A 21,263-nucleotide genomic window follows, 5' to 3' on the forward strand; every position below is an offset into this window, starting at 1 on the left:
GCACACATTTACTCTTCTAAATACTGCAATGCATCTCCCGTTTTATCGCTTGCTGAGCGCTGAACAATACTTTTTTGATAGAAAGTGATCAGCAAGTCCAATTTGCAGGAGTATTCTTTCGTGCGTAGTACATTTTCTGAGGTGGAACTTTGGTTGATTTGGGAGGGGGTAGGGTTAAAGGGACAGTCTGCTCCGGGCACTGAGCAACATGACTTTGGTATTTCATTTGCCACCAAAATGACTGTGATGACCCCAAATCACCACAAACCACACAGTGGATTCGATCTAAAGACAGAACCTGGGGCAGAAAGCGAACGCATTCATTGCATGCATTACCCTCTTAACCTCTCGAGCTCCTTCTGGAAGCAACAAGCTGGAATCTGGTTCCTGGATTTCAACTTGATAAATTACAGGCAGCCATCTTTGCAGAGCATCATTCCCATGTGCTCTATCAGCAGGCGACAGGATGGGTCACACGCCATTCTGGGCTGGCCACTGTGCTGGAGTGGGGGGGGAATCCACATGACAGGTGCGAGTAGAACAAAAGAAAGAGCTGCAATTGTGAGAGAGCAAGTGTGGCCTTTTAAGAGCTGAATAATAGTGGTTGGTCATCAAACAAGAGGGAGCGAGATGAGACATGCACATTGCAAGGTACCACAGCCTGTCTCAGTCTCCTCATTATTATATGCATTATATCTGGCTGACTAAAACAAAGCTAAGCAGACAAGAATTTCTAACCTCTATTATATTGACTGTTTGGAGATTTGATGCATAAAATGATATTTGATCTTGAAGATCCAGTAACCATCAAAAGTATTAAAATGGAGAATAGCAGAAGGGGAGGGAGGAGATACCCTAATTTATGTAAATAATTAAAGACAATAAGTCCTGGAATATTTGTATAAAACACTGAAACAATGAAATGCAGCTGCAGTTTCTGTGACCCATGTTCCCATTGCTGTGCTGATTTGAATTCTATTGAATTTGTCTTTTTGTATGTCACTTTCATTACCTTTTTGCTGTCACTTTCTCTGCCGCATGGGAAATAGTGGATAAGAAGAGAATAAGGTAATATGTGGCTGTACAGCTCCCCCCACCCCCCCCACCCCTCCACCACTCCACCACCCCTTCCATTGAAAATCGACATAATCTGTCAGGTGGGATTTCCTCTCGAAGTCCTGATGGCTTTCACGAGGCAAAGTATGAGTTCTGCATAGAGTAAAGCCTGTCGATGGGGTTGCCCACCCGAGCTTGCATGGGGTTAACTTCTGACGAAGCCAAAAAGCAGTCACTCAGGCTGGTGAGGGAGGTGTCGCTGTCGATGTCATGAAAGAGGGAGTCATTTCCTGGAAGCACAAAATGAATGGAGTTAATTGACGGCATTAAATCAGTTTAGAGGACACGAGGAAGCATTTTTATTTTTAATGAATCTTGGTGCTTCAGTCGGTCATAAAATGCAGAAATTCGAAGAAGAGCTGATAAATAATGAAATTGTATGAAAATGAGTGCAACTGGTAAAATAAAAAAACATGGATGTTTTAGTGGTTGGAAGATCATGAAATGATAAACTGGGAGACTCTTTCTTTGGGGTCTGGATTGTAATGTTATTCAGCTGGTGTTTCCATGGAGAATCATTGGGTCAGCTGCAGTGATCAGATTGACAGGTTCCTCCGTTCTGCACCTGCGCATTGGAACACGTAAATTGGAAACGATTTGGACACCGACCGGCATAAGCATACAGAGCTATCTGTACCATCGTAACATCGCATTGTTTTTACTAGTTGATCTGACCTCTGAGATTTATTCTTTTTTTCTTTCATGTTAATTTAATTTATACTTATTGTTTATTAGTCAGTTTCACACAGCTGCAGCAAGAAAGAAGAACGTCAGTACATTGTACTTATGTGTATGACAATAAATTCCCACCATCAGAAGCAGCTAAGGAGCTGACCTTTCACTGCAAACCAGCAATCCCTGACCCTGCCATGTGATACAGCCAATGCCACATGAATGGTATGGCTGATAATGATTGCCACGGTAGTATACAGAGGTTGACTTATTTTTTTATTCTACTTGATCGCAATGTTTTCAATGATTTCCCAGCACTTCAGTGTGAAAATTATTACCTTTTTGGTCAATTTAAAAAAATAATGTAGCTGGTGACACAGTTAGTGTCATGGTTAAACACTCGAAACCTGGAATCGAATCAAGCGCAATCCATAAGGAGTTTGTACGTTCGCTCCCATATCCACGTGGGTTTCCTCCGGGAGCTCCGGTTTCTTCCCATGTTCCAAAAACATATGGAGTCAGTAAGTTAATAGGTCTCATGGGCGTATTTGGGTGGCATGGGCCTGTGGGCCAAAAGGGCATTACAGTGGTATATATCTCTATGTCAATATTACCTACTGGAAATATTTTTCAAAGGCCATTGGGAATGGCAAGCTGTCAAAAGGCTGTCACATCATCCCAGAGATGGAGCCTTGGGATTTGATGTCCAAAGTCTGATGGCCACTCAGAATCTGCTGTATCTCATGAGGTGGAGAATTAGAATTTCAAATCCTTTTGGAGCCATAAAGCAACAATGGATAACTATGGATGCCAGCAAACCTGGAATGGTGGCGTTAAAATACACACTAATAAACAATAAGTACAAATTAAATTAACATGAGAGAAAAAAAAGAATAAATCTAGGAGGTCAGGTAAATATTCACAACTCGTAAAAAAAAAATGCTTTGTTATGATAGTATTAAAATACTCCTTCCTGAAATCAACAGAGTTATATCTGTATTGACTTTTAATATACAGGGATAGGATACTTGTATGATTGTGAGCAAAGTCAGTGTACTACTTTAAACACCACAGAATGACACTGCCAGAAGATATCAAACTCTGCAACTCCTGAGGCAACTATCTGCTCATTCTCCTAAATACAAAATGATTGTTCAAAAAACAAACTGCTGGTTCAGTTCAGCAGGTCAGGCAGCATCCATGGAGAGAAAGACATAGTTGAGATTTTGGATGGAGACTCTGCATCAGGACCCTTTCCCTCCATCAAAGCTGCCTTCCCCATCAAGTTCCTCCAGCAGGTTATTTTCCCCAGATTCCAGAATCTCTTGTGTGCCTCCTTAAAAATTATGGTTGCTCTCCTCCACCTAAACCAGCCAAGAATCTCTGGAGATGCAGAAGAGACTGTGGGCATTGCAATCTGGAGCAAAGAACAAACTGCTGGAGGAACTCAGTGGATCGAGCAGCATCAAAGAATGGCGAACATTTTGGGTCAAAACCTTTCACCTCTCTGGAATTCTCTATCCTGAAGGGTTATGGAGGCTGCAGCACTGGGAGTATTTAAAGAGAAAGGAGATACATTTTTGGAAGATCATGGAAATGAGGGCTATGGGGAACTGGCAAGGAACAGGAGACCATACTTGGGGCAAATAAGGCAGATTTTTTCATGCAGATTTAAGGGAACAAGTGCCTTACTCCTGCTCCATTTTATGTCCTCAAGTTCCATATGAAAGAGAAAGATTGATCCTGTTCATTGAATTTACTTGTCCAACATGCTCCATATGTTGGTAAGGAAATAGTCCCCTGTTTTATATGTGGCTATATTCATTACAAATTAATCAATTACAAATTATTCCACTTTTTGGCACAGATCAGAACTTGACAACTTTACAATAATGGACCAGACCTTGCTGTCAGAGGCTAATCTTCATACTGGAAATGAATATATCTTTTACAGGTTCAGCAGAGTCCACTTGATCTCCTTAGCCAGCCCAATGCTCAATAGTAACGCCCACACTGTGGATTGGGGAGTGGGAGCGCCCTCGCACCAAATAGTTGGAGGGAAAAAAATTGCTACAACTCTAGGCTTAACCATCTCTTAACCTGTTCACCACTACCACGTTGGATCATATGACCTCAGTGCCCTATTCCTGCTTTTTCTCCATCCCTCTTGATTCCTTTAGCCATAAGGGCAACATCCAACTCCCTTTTCAACGTATCTAATGAACTGGCCTCAACAACTTTGTATGATAGGGAGTTCCACAAGTTCACAACTCTCCAAGCTCAGCTCAGTCATAAATGGCTTCTCCCTTCTCCTCAAAGACTAAGGAAGTCTTTGCCCCTATAGACTCTTCCACAGATGGGGAAGAAGATGCCTGATGTGTCAAATTGGCAGGTTGCTTCTGAGGTGGCCTCTTCCCTTTGCTCCTCATCCTGTGTGCTCCCAATATGCAGCCTTGAGATTCTCCACGATCCACTTCCAGTTCGCTTGATCAGGAGCCAAAGATTGTCAGTGGTCAGCAGCATTTCAATACGGGGACTTTGAGGGCATCCTCGAATGTTACTATCTTAAGGCCTGGTTAATCTCTTACCATGACAGAGCCTTGAGTCTGCTTTGCGAGATGCATGTTGGACTGCTTAAAGTTGGCCAAATAAATGTATATAAGGTCTCAACACTAGAGCTGTTGAAATTGAACTTTTTATGCTTCTTGGAAATTTGGAGGATTTTGCAGTGCCTATTGGAGGTTGCCCTGTTTTCAGAAGCACATCGAAGGGTAGGAATTGCTGCCTAGCAAGAGACCATTTTTCTTTGTTGTAAGATCTGAGCTCATTAAGTTCAATGTCCTTTCCTTCCATCGCCAAAGATTATTGGTGCATTGAATGTGGGGGTGAAGTCCATTATTGATGTCTGCTTTCACCACTCCCTGGAGAGATGTGTAGAGTAGTCCCAAACACATCAGGTAATGGTTAACCAACAGACCAGTGGCCTGTTGCCTATTATTTACAACTTGAAAGAACAATGGGGATGGAGCATCATCTTGTACCCAATTCCTCTCAATGTCCAGGTTGAGAGCAGAGGAGGATCACTCCAGGATGGATTCAAGCTTCTACACAGTACACCAATGACTGCATCCAAAAATAATGGATGTGATTGTTTTTTTTTAATTTTCAAATGTCCTTACTTTGTAGTACATTCCATCTAACTGGCTGATCCCTGAAAGACTCATTTCATCAAAAGGCTATCCTTATGTTCATTGCTCTCTGGTATTTTTTTTAGCCACCTCCAGATCTCAGTTCATTAACTCTGGGAAAATTGGAGAGCTTCTCAAATATGTAGCCTCTTATTTCTGTCACTCCTACCCAGTCAGAACCCCTACTTAATTTTGAAGTCTACTAATAGGACTCCCTTGAGATGATAGCCTTCCAATCTGTTTGGTCTTTTGTTATGTTTGGACTTAAAAGTCTTGTCAAGCCAAGTCTGAAAGCAATAAAGGCAACTAAATGAGAGGCAGATAAAGTAGTACAATGACTAAATTACTACTGGACAGATAACCTGGAAGCATGTGTTTAGGGTATGGGTAAGAAAATTAGAAGGGATTTGAGGGGTAAGAATCTGGAATACCCTGCCTGAGAAAGTGATGAGAGTAGAGCCACTGACTGCATTTAAGAAGCGTCTATATGAGCATTTGACTGGCCTGGGCTTTGAAGGAATGGACAAAGTGCTGTAAGATGGGATGGGTTCCCACCCATTAGTCTGAATGTGGTGGGGCCAAATGCTCTGTTTCCATGACTTCATGGTCCTGTGGGGTGAGCTCAATTCTCCCCATGTCATCGATGGAATTCAAATAAATCCGGGCCAAAAGGGCCAATGTTAATAACTGAGATCATCGACCTATTGGATTATTGTAAAAGTTCATCTTGTTCACTCACATGTTCCCTTAGGAGGAAGAATTCTGTGTCATAAGATCACAAGTCTTCAGATTTAGAAGCAGAAACATGCTATTCTGCCCATAGAGTCTACTCTACCATTCAATCATGAGCTGATCCATTTTCCTTCAGCCCCACTCCCCAGCCTTCTCCCCATAATCTTCGTTGCCCTGGCTAATCAAGAATGCATCAATCTCTGCCTTAAATACACCCAATGACTTGGCCTCCACTACTTCCTGTGGCCACAGATTTACCACCCTCTAGCTAAAGAGATTTCTCCACATCTCTGTTCTAATTGGACTCCCTTCAATCCTGAAATTGGAACCTCATGTTGTTGACTCTCCCACCTCTGGAAATATCCTTTCTATATCGACTCTGTCCACACCTTTCATCATTTGAAATGTTTCAATGAGAATTCTCTTAAATTCCAATGAGTTCAGGCCAAGAGCTGTCAAACGTTCCTCATATGATAACACTTTCATTCTTGGAATCATCTGTGTGAACCTCCTCTGAACCCTCTCTTATATCATCACATGCTTTCTTAAATGAGAAGCCCAAAACTGCTCACAATACTCCGTGAGGGCTCACCAGTGCCTTATAAAGCCTCAACATCACATCCCTGCTCTTGTATTCTATTCCTCAAGAAATGAATGTCAGCATTGCATTTGTCTTCTTCACCATCAACTCAATCTGCACATTTATCTTCAGGCTTTACATGTAAAGTCCCTTTACATCAGAGAATTTTCAATTTTCTCCTCATTAAGAAAATGGTCTGCCCATTTATTTCTTCTACAAAGCGCATGACTGAACACTTCCCAACATTACCACTTCTCTGCCCATTTGTCTAATCTGTCCAAGTCCTTCTGCAGTCTCTCTGTTTCCTCAACACTACTTCAACACAGCCTGTTTCTCCAGCTATCTTCATATCCTCTACAAACTTGGCCACAAAGCCATTCATTCCCTAATTGAAATCACTGATATACCTGTTTGGTTTATATATGTCTCCAGACATAACAATGTGCTTGATTATTTGTTGTGTTCTTAAATTGCCCAGCAAGTAACAAAGGGTATTAAGAATTAGTGTTCAAAGACAATGAGTGATGAGAATTCAATTTGATCGAACACATAGAAAATGAGTCACCTACCGTATGGGTTCATGTGATCCCCTGGCATTTGGGGTGGGGTAAGGCCTTGTTGGAAGGGGTCAGTGTTGTAACCATTCTGGTCCATGGGCACCAGTTGCTGTGGTGGAGCTGTGAGTGGAGCATAAGAATTTATCACCCCATCCATTCTATTTGACATCACTTCTGCCAACAAAAAGAAGATTAATCAGAAATTTGCCTCATTTCCTTGTGCCTTAAGGGAAAAAAAACAAATTTCAAAGGAAAGAATTTGTTTCCTCACCAGAAAGCAACATACTTTCTGTCTGAATAAAGCTTTTTAATCTTTCATGGATACATGACAATAAATCAAGGCAGCGAACACATTGATGAGAAAGAAGGCACAGTGAATGATCTGATGGGTTCTAATAATTCACAAGCAACTCCAGTAGTGAGTCATCCTGAGCAAGTGCCACTGGTAGGGTATCAGTTGTATTCTATGGCACCTCATTCTGTATTCTGTTTATACCACAGGCAAGATAAGTAATCTAAATTAAAATGATCTAGGACAGGCACAGATTTTAATTTTAAAAGGAAATTAAACTGCCAGAGTGAATGAACAGTGGTTGGGCAGCATCAATGAGATGCATTTTTCACTCTTTCCTTATTCTGGTATGTTCTGGCATTACCAAAGATTCACAGAAAGAGGTCATTCATCCCACTGTGACTGTGCCAGCCCAAAAACAGCGACCCCCCCCTCCCCTGTTTGCTGGTGTGCCCTCCCTCCCTTATCTCCTCCTATTACCTCCTGCTTATGAGACTGTGATTCTCCCCTGCCCTTCCTTCCCGCCCCCCACCACCATTTTGTTTGTGTACCTGTCTACATTTTGCTCATACCTTGAAGAAAGCTCAAGCCTGAAACATTGGTTATATATCTTTATCTTTGCTATACAAAGTACATTGTTTGACCTGCTCAGATTCCCCAGCATTGTAATGTCCAAAAACCATTTAGATTAATCCCATATCCCTTCATTTTAACCCATTTCTCATCAACTACATGGTGCTTAGTTTTTATTTAATGACATGGATGGAGGCCATTTGGGCTATCAAACCTCTGCCAGCTCTTAGAACATTCCCATTATTCATACCTCCCCCACTTAATTCCTGTTCTCTTGCACATGCCCACCAGCTCCCTGTTGATTCTCCTGCTTGACATCCACATCAGGGGTCATTTAAACCCACACAATTATAGAGAGAATGGACAAGCTCCATATGAGCAGCACATGAAGTGAGGATAGAATCTGGTGGATTGAGCCACCCCGACAAACTATGCAGCCTAAAATGGTGTTTGCATTCTCAATAGTAGCAATTCAGCATTTTGTGACAGATCATTCAACAGCAAACATAAGTCAACACACTTTTCAAATGAATGGTTTCATTTCAAGCCCTCTCCCCAGTCAGCACAATATACGAGTACCTTGTCCAAGCCGTTGACCATTCTGTTGCTCCTGCTGCTGCTGTTGTCGTCGGGCCAACTTTTTCATCTTGAAAATTGAAAAAAGATCAGTTTGAAATTGGGAGAAAGATTCAAAAATGTCCCAGCTTTAATTAAACCTCTAAATTTCAGCGAGCAAAAACAATGATCAGAGCCCACGCTGCTCGAAATGGAGGGTGATTTTTTTCAGTGTAGCTGGGATGTAAGGTATGCAGGAAGAGAAATGACAGATGCAAAATGAAAATGCATTATTAATGAAATAATATTCCAATTTGGAGCAGGCAGACCTGCTGCCAATGGAAGGACACCATTAGAAATTGAATAATTTATCCAAATCAGCTATAAATAGAGAACCTCTCTCCGACATCAAGGAAGCAACACCATCACATGCTAAAACAGAGATGAATTTAGCAGCATCTGTGTACCCCACTCTTGAAGTGAAGTTACCTTGATTTTGATGGAAGTGTAATTAGGAAGTTGAGCACTACTTGCCTGTCGTGCAGTTAGAAACACACGTAAGAATTTACCACTGAATTCTTCATGATTTAGGCATAACTGTATTTATGCTTTCTAACTTTACCCTACATCGCAGTTAATAGTGTCTATTGTTTAAACAAATTTAGCAACCGTGTTTCCGAGACTAAAGGCACACTTATTCTTTATGCTGGTAATAAAAAGCATTTTAAGGATTATCAGGAGTACACAAGCTTCAATGTTGACAACCCTTTTCCATTTCCATATATATTTCTGGCTAATGTTTGATGCTCTACAGAAGTTGGATGTGTGATGGGGAGCTTTCTCACAGACAATATGCATTCCCATCATTTTCACCCTGCCCCCAAGATGTGAGGCCTTTCACTCATCCCACTCAGTTTTCAGGATGAGATCTCAGCCGAAGGTTGAGCCATACGTCCAGCAATCAGGGAATGAGAATAAAAGTGGCAGACGAAGACTTCCATATTATCAGCTTGAAGTAGCTTCAAATCCAAGTTTACCGCATGTCATGGAAACGATGGGAAATTCACTCCACTTAAGTTGAGGACGTGTCCAAAATCAGCAACCAAATCTTTCCATTTCTGGCTAGCAAAGCCCTTGATGAGGCTGGGGATTTACATTATCCCTTCTCATTGGCCAACCTGAAACCTGAATCAATCTGAAATGCCAACACTCTCTTTGCCTCCACAGATGCTGCTCAACACATTGAGGTCCTCCAGCAGTTTGTTATTTGGTATCACTTGAAGTAGGCTTATGGGCAACTTCATATGGCATTTCTAAGTCAATCCCATTCAACATGAGACTTTCCTTTCGAGATTGAGCTTCGTGAAAACCTCAGGTCGCAACTACTGATACTTGGTTTTCATTCAAAATGGGTGTAATTAGTTGAGTTTAAACTCCAGGATATGGGAGATTTCAGGATATGGAAATGGAATGGTGTCATTTATTGACTGACCCTTGTTGCCTTAAAGCTTCCTACCACTAGAACAAGGGGGCATCATCTCAAGATTTAGGATGGAGATGAGGAGGAACTGCTTTTCCAAGAGTGTGGTGAATCTCTGGAATTCACTGTCCATTGAAGCAGTGGAGGCGACTTCAGTGAATATATTTAAGAAAAGGTTGGATAGCTGTTTACATAGTAGAAGAATTAAGGGATATGGGGAAAAGGCAGGTAGGAGGAGAGGAGCCTTTCATCAGATCAGCCATGATCTCATTGAATGAGAGAGCAAGATTGACAGGCCTGATACCCTACTCTTCCTCCAATTTTTTAATGTTCTTATGTTCTTTCATTGAGTTAGATTTGAATTACAAGTGACTGGGCCAGGTAGAGTGAATGCCAAACTGAGGCAGATCAATGAGGCAAGCTGATGAATTAATTCCAGTGACTTGACTGCATGACTCTGAGAAGGTGCCACTGTTCCTGGATGTTCAACTACAAGTCCATAGATGACATGATGAAATTTTAACTCTCTGCCTCTCTGAGTACTTTTCCCAGTATCATGGCTGTGTTAGGAGGAAAAACATTCCACAAACTATGATAGAAATCCAAGTAGCTGGTAGCAAAACAATTGTTACCTTGGCTCTTTGATTTTGAAACCAAACTTGAACAACACGCACACTGAGTCCTGTTTCTGCTGCAAGAGTTTCTCTGACCTGTTGAGGAAAATAAGTCCCACTGCCTTTACAAAGCATTTGTAGAGTATACCTATTCATAGGGAATACATCAAACTATTCTCAATAACGCATTACCGAAAGCAAGCAAGTATTTGGGTGCATATGTGCATTGTACTTATGTGTATGACAATAAATTCAATCTCATTCTCAACTTAAGAAAAAGGAGCAGGAGTAGACCATTCAGTCCATTGAGGCTGTTCTACTATTTAATTAGATCATAGTAGATCTCATCTTGCCACAGCTCAACTTTCCCATCTGTTCCCTATAAGCCCATCTCCACTACAGATCAAAAATGTATTCATCCCAGAATAGATTCACTATCTATCCCTTTCCTCAGTTCTCCAGGATAGAGAATTCCAAAGATTCATGATTCTCTGAAAAAATTCCTCCACATCTGTACTTTAAATGGGTGACCCCTGATTCAGAAACATTTCTCTGGTTCTAATCTGCCGGATTTCTTTAGCTACCCATATCTTCCTCCAGCTTCCGGCATCTGCAGGTCTCTTGAGTCTAAGATCGGAAAATTGGGCTCTTTTCTCATCAGGCCTAGTTTGGGGAGGGCATAGGAGACAGGAGAGGTAGAGTGTGTGGATGAAGTAGGTGGGGGAAACAGGAGAACCTGGATAGATCAGAAGCACAGGAAGTGCGGGTAACCATCCTCTGACCATCTCCCCTCTACACTCTCAGTCCTGGACCAAGGACCAGAGCTGAAATACCAGCACTCCCTTTATCTCCACAGATGCTGCTCAACCCGCTGAGGTCCTACAGCAGTTTGCTCTTTGCTATCACTTGAAGTAGGCTTGTGGACCACTTCAGATGGTAACTCTGTCAAATCTATTGATAAATCAAGGTTCTACGTGAGGCTAGACTTCCTTCTCAGAAGGACATTAGTGACACAAGGAAACCTCAGGTCACAACTACTGATCCTTACTTTCCATTCCAAATGGGTATAATTCATTGAATTTAAACTCCCCGGCTGCCATAGAAAGTGTAGGACGCTCAGTCTTGAGTCAAGTACAGTTAGCCCCTGAGGCCACGTCTCCCCACTTGGAATTTCACTCACACTTCATGGATACCTGGCTCTTTGCACTGATTTCCAGAGGGAAACTCCCAGCAGCCTCAAACTTCTGACCTTCCTGCCCCCTTAACTTGCATTGTGAGATTAAACTGTCCTTGAAGAAGTTGCCCTGAATATTTTCTACTTGCACATCCAAACAGTTTAGAACAAGTAAATAGTTAAAGAAGATAGTTGCAGGTACAGTAGGAGGAAACTAGCTGAGCAATAACTGAAAACCCTCACCTTCCTGCAAGGTTTGGAAGACACTTCAAATGATGCCTTGAATGCTCTCCTTTGTTGTGTGGTGAGGATAGTCCTGGGGCGTTTCGGCCTTCTCTGGTCCTTGCCGTCCTCACAAGCCTTCCCCTGACTTCCCTGAATCTTGTTTGGTTTGATGTCAATGTCATCATCGTCACTCTTTACTGCAAGTGTATCACAATTCACCATCAGTTTAAAAGAGCACGGCGGTGCTCATGGACAAGAGGTGACAAACAGTCAACTCTGTCAATTTCCTGCTCACTAAATTGAGAAATAAGGAGAGATTTATATTTGTATTTTATGTCTAGAAATTTATATTTTACTTTCAAGCACATGCAAAAATTGTAGTTTACAAACTTATGAGGGGAATAAATAGGGTAAATGCAAATAGTCGTTTTCCACTGCGGTTGGGTGGGACAAGAATGAAAGGACATGAGAGGTTAAAGGTGAAATGTTTAAGTGGAACCACACAGAGAGTGGTGTAGAGCAAGCTGCTAGCGGTGGTAGACGCAGGTTTAATTTTGACATTTAAAAGATTGGATAGGTTAATGGATGGATGGGTATGGAGGGCTATAGTTTGGGTGCATATCAATGGGATTAGGCTGACTAGTTAGGCACAGCCTCAATGCCCAAAGGGCCTGTTTCTCTGCTGTCGTGTTCTATGGTTCCATCAAATATTCAAGGGGAATGGTTGCTTTAAGGGCACAGAAGATACCTTCCATTTTCAACACCCAATCATAGTCTAAACCTCTGACCTCAATGAAGGTACCTGCGCAGTTTATTCCATTTTCAGTGCCTGAACCTCCCTGAGTTACATCAAAGAATTAGCACAGTGCAGAGGCAGGCCATTTAATGTCTTGAATCTAAGCCAGCTCCAGTGGAAAATCTTGGGAATCCCATTTCTCTCCTATTACCACATTAGGTGTTGAAATTGCCCTTCAGAAACATTCAAATCAATGTCTTACAACAGAAGTTTAACTACCTAAAGAATGTGACTCAATTGTAAAATAGACCTAATCAATTCCATGACAGTTAAATCTAGTATGGATTTACTTATTTTCTATATACTGTCCTCCTTTGATGTTAATATTTCATTTCACAAGAGAGAAGACTAAAAATTTGGCTGAATGGTGCACCAGCAACAACCTTTCAGTCAATGTCACCAAAACTTCAGGAAGGGAAAGCCAGAGGTGCATGATCCAGTGATCATTGGGGGATCAGAGGTGGAGAGGGTGAGCACATTTAAATTCTGGGGAAACACTATCTTTCCTGGAAGAAACCACATCAGTGCCTCGACTTCCTCAGGAGTTTGCAAAGGTTTGGTAAAAGCCTGGCAAATTTCTACAGATGTGTGGTGAAAAATATGCTGACCAGCTGTTTCATGGTCTGGTATGGGGACACCAATACCCCTGAGCATGAAGCCCTCCAAAAGGTAGTGGACACTGCCCAGAACATAACAAGCAAAACCTCCCCACCATCGAGAACATCTGCAGGGAACTCTGCCTTTGGAGAGCAGCAGCAATCATCAAGGATCCACACCACCCAGCACACTCTCTGTTCTCACTGCTACCATTAGGAAAGAGGTACAGGTGCCACAAGACTCTCACCACCAGGTTCAGGAACAGCTGTTACCCCTCCATCATCAGACTTCTCAAATGACAAACCCAGTCAGGGACTCATTTAAAGAGTCTTATTTTTGCCAATTATTGGTATTTTGTATTCTCTCTGAATTGCACAGTCAGTTTGCTAACATTTTATCATCTGTTTACAGATCTTTATTTGTATATATTATGCATAGTTTTTTTCTTTCCACTACGAGTAAGTGATAATTCTGCCTCAACCATAGGGAAAAAAAACAATCTCAGGCTTGTATGTGATGTCATGTGTGTATTCTGACAATAAATCTAAATCTGAATTATCCACCCTAAACTAGCTGTCCTGGCAACTTTCAGTTTCTGCATTGACAGACTGATGCATAGAAACTGAGATAGATGGAGAAACAGAGACAGGCAGACACACTGAGATAGACAGAGATACAAGATAGGCAGAGATACAAGATAGGCAGAGAGAGAGAGAGCTAGCTAGGCAGAGTTGGAGGTGGATGGACAAAGATCTAGATGGATAGACTGGAAGATGTAGTACAGATGGGCAGAGAGAAGAATGGATGGGCTGAGCGAGGGGGGAGAGAGAACAGATGGGCAGAGAGAGGGGAGAAGAGTATGATGGATGGGCAGAGGGGGGTAGAGAGAGAGAGAGAAGAATAATGGGCAAAGAGAGAGCGAGAGAGAGGGTGGGGTGGGCGAGAGAGGAAGAGGGAGACTTGCTGATTATGCTCCTTGTTGGAGAACCCAGTTTGAATCTGACGAGAGGGATGGCTTCAGAGACCTCCTGACGACACATTTGTGCGGCTGCATGAGGGTCCTGACATTTCCAGGTTGAGGCTGACATGCATCAACTCGCAGTTTGAACCGTTTCCTCCACCACACATGGGCTAATTTGGGAAGAAAAGGGCTGACCGCACACAAATGGGACTCCCTGTTGGTGAATAGCCTGCTGCTCTGTTTGATGTTGTCGTTATATTGCTGCCCTACCCCCACAGGGAGGTCTCAATCGCATCTCAATACTGTTCTTAAGGACAGCCCATTTTTAACGTTGACAGTTTTGTAGTCAGTGATTTCCAACTTCTGTAACTTGTAACCTTGTTTTTAAGATTCCTTTCATTTGTTTTCCTTATCAAAGTGTTTGAAGCCTCATTAATTTCTCTCACATGACAGGCAGGTGACCAATATAATTTCAGGCCACAATGCGCAAATTAACATAGAACACTTTTAAGAAAGAAACACCGGTGGAATTCATTTAAAATGTGACTTAATCCGGCAAAGGAAACTTGGAAACATTCAAGAGCGAGGGTTCTTGCAAAAATTTGAATTGACTTTGATAGTTTGCGAATTTGTGCACGATTGGCGTCAAATATAAAGTGAGTCAGCAGACTTTTACTTTGGCAAAAGTTGGCTGAAAAGTGATTTATTTTTGCTCGGCTTGCCGTTGACTTGTCTGGAACTGGGCCCCCAACAGGATGATCTTCCTTTATTTCAATTCAACATATTCATGTAATGATCAAACGCTGGCTGACTTGCTTTAATAGCTATGTCATTATTAACTTCCTGAAATGCCATTTAAATTTAATAGCTTTTCAAACCTGATAACTCCCCGTCTTTGGAAAATGCTGCAGGTCTGGCAGTCACCAACTCACATCACGATTTATAAAGTTATTAAAGAAACCAACTCTCGGAAAATACTTTAAGGAGGGCAAACAGAGGTGCGGTAAACCGTGCTCCCCCTCCCCAGTAGACCTTTTTCCCCCTCCCCAGTAGACCTTTTCCCTCCTCCCCAGTAGACCTTTTCCCCTCCCCAGTAGACCTTTTCCCCTCCCCAGTAGACCTTTTCCCCTCCCCAGTAGATCTTTCCCCCTCCCCAGTAGACCTTTTTCCCCCTCCCCAGTAGACCTTTTCCCTCCTCCCCAGTAGACCTTTTCCCCTCCCCAGTAGACCTTTTCCCCTCCCCAGTAGACCTTTTCCCCTCCCCAGTAGACCTTTCCCCCTCCCCAGTAGACCTTTTCCCTCCTCCCCAGTAGACCTTTCCCCCCCACATGCACGCTGCTCTCTGCCTTGTCTTTGATCGTCCGCTTTCGCTGACTCGGTCTTGGGGAGCAATTTTGACCTCTCCCATCTGAATACCATAAAAGGTTAGTTAACCCTTGGCGTGCCTTGGTGCCAGGTTTGCGTCTGGGCTCTTAATCAAACGTAGAAAGTATGCTGGTCGGCTCTGAGTTAAGAAGGAATGGCCCGTAAACAAAAACAGGCATGCAGAGATGCTTTGACAAATTCTCTGACAGTTGTCTGCGATCAAATAGGGAACAGCTGCGTAATGTGAGTTATGGGTGTGGATGGTTCAGTGGGGACACTGAACTGAGTTGCGTTCTGTTCCTTCATAAAACACGAACGACCCCAGCGAGTTATACATGGAACAATGTCATTGCTAACGGGCTCAAGGTGCCACATGCCCGCTGAACTGGCATGAAGTGTAACTTCTGACCCTCAAGCTCAGGGCCCCTTTGATGTATAATCATTTTATTTTACTGGAAATAATTGGAAGGGGAGAAAATAATTTTAAACGTAAAAACGGTGAACAAGACTCGTATCAACACAATTTAGCGCCGCGGTTAACTCTTCCAGGGCGAGCGAACTGGCTTTAATCCTCCGCCGTCTGTAAGGAGTTTCTCAGTTTTCCCCGTGATCTGCAAGGCTTTCCTCCCACCCTCCAAAACGTACCGAGTTCTTAGGTTAATTGGGTGTAATTTGGCAGCACGGATTTCATGGGTTTCAACAGGCTTCATTGAGCAGAGATTTCTGTCTTAAATCTAATCCCCTGAATCGTGTCTCACCGGCCAGTGGAAGCAACTTCCCTGCTTCAATCTATCTGTTCCTTTCATGGTGTTGTAATTCTAAATTCCAGACTACTCAATCTCTCCTCATAACTCCCTTAGATTCTCAATCAGCCCGGTAAAGCCTCGAAAGCCAGTGTATCCATGATTTTTTTTTCAAGCAAGGAGAAGGGAACTGCACACAGTGAGACCTGAATGAGAGAGAGTGCACCTCAGAGTCATTCTGTCTGAAATTTCATTGTCTGGTGTCTCCCAGGACCAGCTGGGGAGGAAGTATTAGGCATCGGTGCAATGATACCTGTTTGTCATCATTTCTGATAACCACTGTGGGCGAGCAGAGTCAATCTCAACGACGTGAAACAAGACGAATTTCGTTTGGGGCTCACATCACAGTCTGTTGATCCTGCAGTCTGCGTTCAACAATGACACATTCACAAATAGGACCAATGAGCCCAACCACCGGATAGAGGATGGTGGACGGACAGCGAAGAAGGAAGAAAGGTGCACTTCAGCTGATAGAGCTTGCAGTTTCACAGCTTCAGTGATCCAGGTTCGATCCTCACCCCCTGTAATCTGTACCTCCTTCCCATGACCTCCAGGGCTTCCCCCTGATACGTTAATTGGTCACACAGTTGCCCCCTGATGTGGTAGAACCTGGAGCTGTTTGATGGGTATGTGGGGTATGGACCCATGGCAGGATTGGTCAGTCTGACTTCAGTGGGCTGAAGGATCTGTCCCCATGCTGTGTTGGACCATGACTGAGAAGAAGGGTGAGGAGGAGGATAGAAGAGGGAGAAGGAGGAAGGATTAAGTCCATGTCTGACTCTTCTGTTCCATAGACAGTTTTGTGGAGATTTATTTGAACTATTCTGTGAGATGGCTTCTGATATTGACTAGAAAATGTCAGTGTTTCTCTTGGTTCAGAGTAAGTTCAATTTCATGGATGTATTTGAACTGTTGATGTTCTGCTTTGTCCCCACGTTATTTTATAACACCTTGTAAATTGTTCTCCCTCATGTCTCTATCCAATTCCCTTCTAAAAGTCCTGTCTGACTTGCTCTGCCACCTTTACAGACAAGTTCCATCTCACCACCAATCTGTATAAATGCTATCAATGTTATCATGAAAGGGACAGACGAATCCCACCTTATTTGTTTTGCTATTTTCTGGGATAGTTCCCCTAAAACAAGGTGAAAGGAGAACTTGGAGATGACAGAGTGTTTTTACAGGTTAATTGAGAGGAAACTTTTCCTAGTGGTAGCAGACCCAGTGGCAGGCTGGTGATAACTAGAGAATAAAACCATTTCTGAAGCATGGGGGTTTGTTTGTCATAGAGTTTGGCACATGCAACCCTCACCTGAATCCGAGTCTTCCGGGCTGACAGAACTCAGCAGGTCCTTCTCCTTCTCATAGTCGCTCTTGCAGAGGAGCTGCCCCTCCTTCAAAACGTATTCGTCGCCTTTCCGCAGTTGCCTTTCGCAGACGCAGCAGCAGAAACAGGTCAGGTGGTAAACACATTCCAAAGACCGCATGACAAATTCCGTCGGCGCAATCTTCTCCATGCAGCCATTGCACTTTGTGGCAAACAACCTTGAACAAGAGAGGATCCATGACAATGGCGTTTAGGCATTGCACAATGTTGTTCCACACTGATCTCGAAGTCAAAGATCAGATTTATGTACATATGTAACATCACCTATAACACTGAAGTTCTTTTTCCTGTGGGAAAACTGTACTCAAGAAAAGATACGTGTTCAAAAGAGAGAAATGTAAACAAACTGACTGTGCAATACAGGAAAAATCAGTATTAAATAATGACATCGTTCTTAAATGAGTCTCTGTTTGAATCTGATTGAATTTGTTGTTTAGGAGTGTGATGGTGGAGGGTAGAAACTGTTCCTGAACCTGGTGGCGTGTGCCTTGTGGCACTTGTACCTTTTTCCTGATGGCAGCCGCAAGAACAGAGCAAGTCCTGGGTGATGTGGATCCTTGATGACTGCTGCTCCTCTCTGACGGCAGTGTCCGTGTAGATTTTTTCGATGGTGGGGATAGTTTGGCTGTGGTGTACTGGGCTGTGTCCACTACCTTATTTGCAAGGCTTTCTGCTCAGAGATATTGATGCCCTCATAACAGGCCATGATGCAGCTGGTCAGCACATCAGTAGAAGTTTGCCACAATTTTCGATGTCATACCAAACCTCCGCAAACTCCTGAGGAAGTAGATGTGCTAGGTTCATATCTGATACGCAGGAATTTGAAGAAGATCGAGCAAAGCTACACAGGAGCAGGCCTTTTAGCCCACAATGTCTGTAATGAGTTTGATGCCCTACCCTCCTTTCCTATGTTTAGAGGCCTAAGCTACTATTGTTACATTTGTTACACTCCCCTTGTCACACACTAATCAGGGACTGCTCCAACAGCGCAAAGCGTTATTACAATATTATGCACTGGAATTATTGTGAATATTTATTACCTATCAATCTTATCTATTTACCGTCTTCTTTTAATTCAATTAAGTTTACCATTACAGTTTTTTTATACAAAATACCTGTTCAGTGGCAGCAAGTAAGAATTTTGGAGCATATGAACATTGTACAATCTGTATGATAAATTTTCGTTATCACTGCTCCACCTGGCTGCCTATTCCAAGAACCCACTACTCTGTTTAAAAAAAACCTGCTCATCTTTATACGTTCCCTCTTCACCTTAAACACCTCGGCATTAATACCAAATCAAAGATTTTGAAAGTTATTCAGAAAGGGTCCCCACAACGTTTGAAAATTTAAATTTGAATCGGATATTGAGCAATGAATCTTTTCTAAATTTAAACATGACATAATCTCACGTAACCATTGAACGTGAGTAGGCGGAGAGACGTGCTTCCATCTGAGCAACACCGCCCTCTCAGCCATAAGAGAAATAAAAGATAATACATGCAAATCAGATGCCATTAAATTTATGCCCCTCTCTCCAACAATGCAAAGAAAGCAGCTAAAAGATTATCATTAAAATTTACTTTAAAATGTACAGGATAAAGTTTGAAATATTTCCAGAGTATATCCCAAGACTCGAACATGTCCAAAACATATGAATTAGTGATGCATGTCCATTGTTGTATCTATCACAACGAGGAGATATATCCACATAAATTTGAGATAGTTTAACTTTGGACATGTGGGTCATATGGACTACTTTAAATTGAATCTCATACCTTCTAAAGCAGTTCAGGATTAATTGTTAATGTGCAAAATAGAACCATTGAACTTTGTTGCAAACTTTGTCAAAAAAATTAACATCAGACTGAGCTCATTTCTCATTTTGTGGCCATGTCGTTTGACTCTTCAAGTGTTCATCAAAGTATCTTCTAAATATGCTGAGGACTTTGGAATATAGCATAAATTTTGATATGTATTGTTAGAAGAGTTTTTAGCAACATACAGAAACACATCATCCTTATTTAAACCTTTCATAGATGCTGTCTGACCCGCTGAGTTCCTCCAGAACCTGTGTTGCTCTTTATTTAAAGTCTTTTAATATATTGCCCTTTTATTTAAATCTAGGTGAAAAGCTCTTTCTTGGACCAGAGACAGGTATCTATAGATGCATTTACAAAGTCTTTACATCAGTACAAATGCTGCTTCGATGCCTTTCAGCATAGATCCATGAAGAATCATGAGAGCTCAGTTCCCTCTTATTGAAGGAGTGTTCTCCAACCTTCTGCCCCCCCCCAAACCCCCAACCAACACCACAAATAGTTTAACTGTTGCTTGTTGAATACAAACCACTTACAGTCAAGATCATACAGCATCAAAACAGGCCCTTTGTCCCAACTTACCCACACTGACCAAAATGTCCCAACCACATGAATCCCACCTGCCTGTATCTGCCCCATAATCCTCTAAGCCCATCCTATCCATGTATCCATCCAAATGTTGCTTAAGCATTGTAGTAGTACCTGCCTCAACTATCTCTTGTGGCATGTTGTTCCATGCACCCACCACTCTCTGTGTAAAAAGGTTACCCCTCTGGTTCCGATTACATCTCTCCCCTCACCTTAAATTATGTCTTCTGGTTCTTGATTTCCCTAGTCTTGGCAAAAGACTGAGTTTTCACCTGATCTATTCCTCTCATAATTTTGTACACCTCTATGAGATCACCTGTCAATCTCCTACACTCCAAAGAATAAACCCCTAGCCTTCTCAACCTTTCCTGCCCTCACCATTGTCTGTCAAGATGAGTGGCCCAGTGGCAAAGCAGTTAATGCTGGTGCCTCACAGCACCAGAGACCCAAACTCAATTCTTTCTTCTGGTGCTGTCTGTGTGGAGTTTGCATGTTCTCCCTGTGACTACACGATTTTCCTCCCAGGTTCCAGAAACATACGTGTCGGTAAGTTATATGGCCACTCTAAATTGCTGTTACTGTGTGTGTGGATGATTGACAGAATCTGGGTGGAGTTGTTGGGAATGTAGGGAGAATAAAATGGGATGATCATAGGATTAGTGCCAATGAGTGCTTGGTAGTCAGTGCAGACTTGATGGGCTGAAATGCCTGATTCTATGCTATATGTTTCTGTAACCATGAATGGAACAGATGGTTAAATCCATTTGTTAAATCCACTCAACGTAGCCTATGTCATTGAAAAAAAACTGAACCATTACCTCTGAATGAATTTGCTGTCTTAATTCATGGTCTATTGATTGAGACAACCTCGCACGTTAAATAACTTCTGGTATTGAATCAATGTGCAGCAAAATTGCAATTTCTAATAAATCTACATTTTTCTGAATACTTAAGTAGGTCATGTTTTACTTCGGTCAGAATTATAACATAATAATCCAAGTAAACTAAGCATTGTCTTTAAAAAATGTTTTGTTCTGCATAACACAAGGGTAATCTATCCCTGGATGTTCAATTGAACAATTACTGAGAAACTAGAATTCTACTGTGAAAGTGGTACCATTGAGGTAAAAATTAAATTAATTCATCTTCTATTGTTTATAGGATGTCTTTGGTTCCATATTGATTTAA

At 42.2% G+C, this 21,263-nt stretch overlaps 1 protein-coding gene across 3 annotated transcripts in view; it reads right to left on the minus strand.

Annotated features, from left to right (window-relative positions):
• Window positions 1–1,145: 1,145 nt before the first annotated feature.
• The window catches only part of LOC138737369 (LIM/homeobox protein LMX-1.2), a 207,771-nt gene continuing 187,653 nt past the window's right edge, over window positions 1,146–21,263 (minus strand). For all 3 annotated transcript variants that reach the window (XM_069888118.1, XM_069888123.1, XM_069888129.1), the window contains 6 exons: window positions 17,593–17,825; window positions 11,777–11,955; window positions 10,378–10,455; window positions 8,290–8,356; window positions 6,858–7,019; window positions 1,146–1,346 (listed from right to left, as the gene is read on the minus strand). In XM_069888118.1, the coding sequence (XP_069744219.1) occupies window positions 1,189–1,346; window positions 6,858–7,019; window positions 8,290–8,356; window positions 10,378–10,455; window positions 11,777–11,955; window positions 17,593–17,825 (877 nt within the window). In that variant the 3' untranslated portion in view covers window positions 1,146–1,188. The remainder of the gene's footprint in view (window positions 1,347–6,857; window positions 7,020–8,289; window positions 8,357–10,377; window positions 10,456–11,776; window positions 11,956–17,592; window positions 17,826–21,263) is intronic.

Source organism: Narcine bancroftii, chromosome 1 (genome assembly GCF_036971445.1).
Source record: "Narcine bancroftii isolate sNarBan1 chromosome 1, sNarBan1.hap1, whole genome shotgun sequence".
Classification (NCBI taxonomy): Eukaryota; Metazoa; Chordata; class Chondrichthyes; order Torpediniformes; family Narcinidae; genus Narcine; species Narcine bancroftii.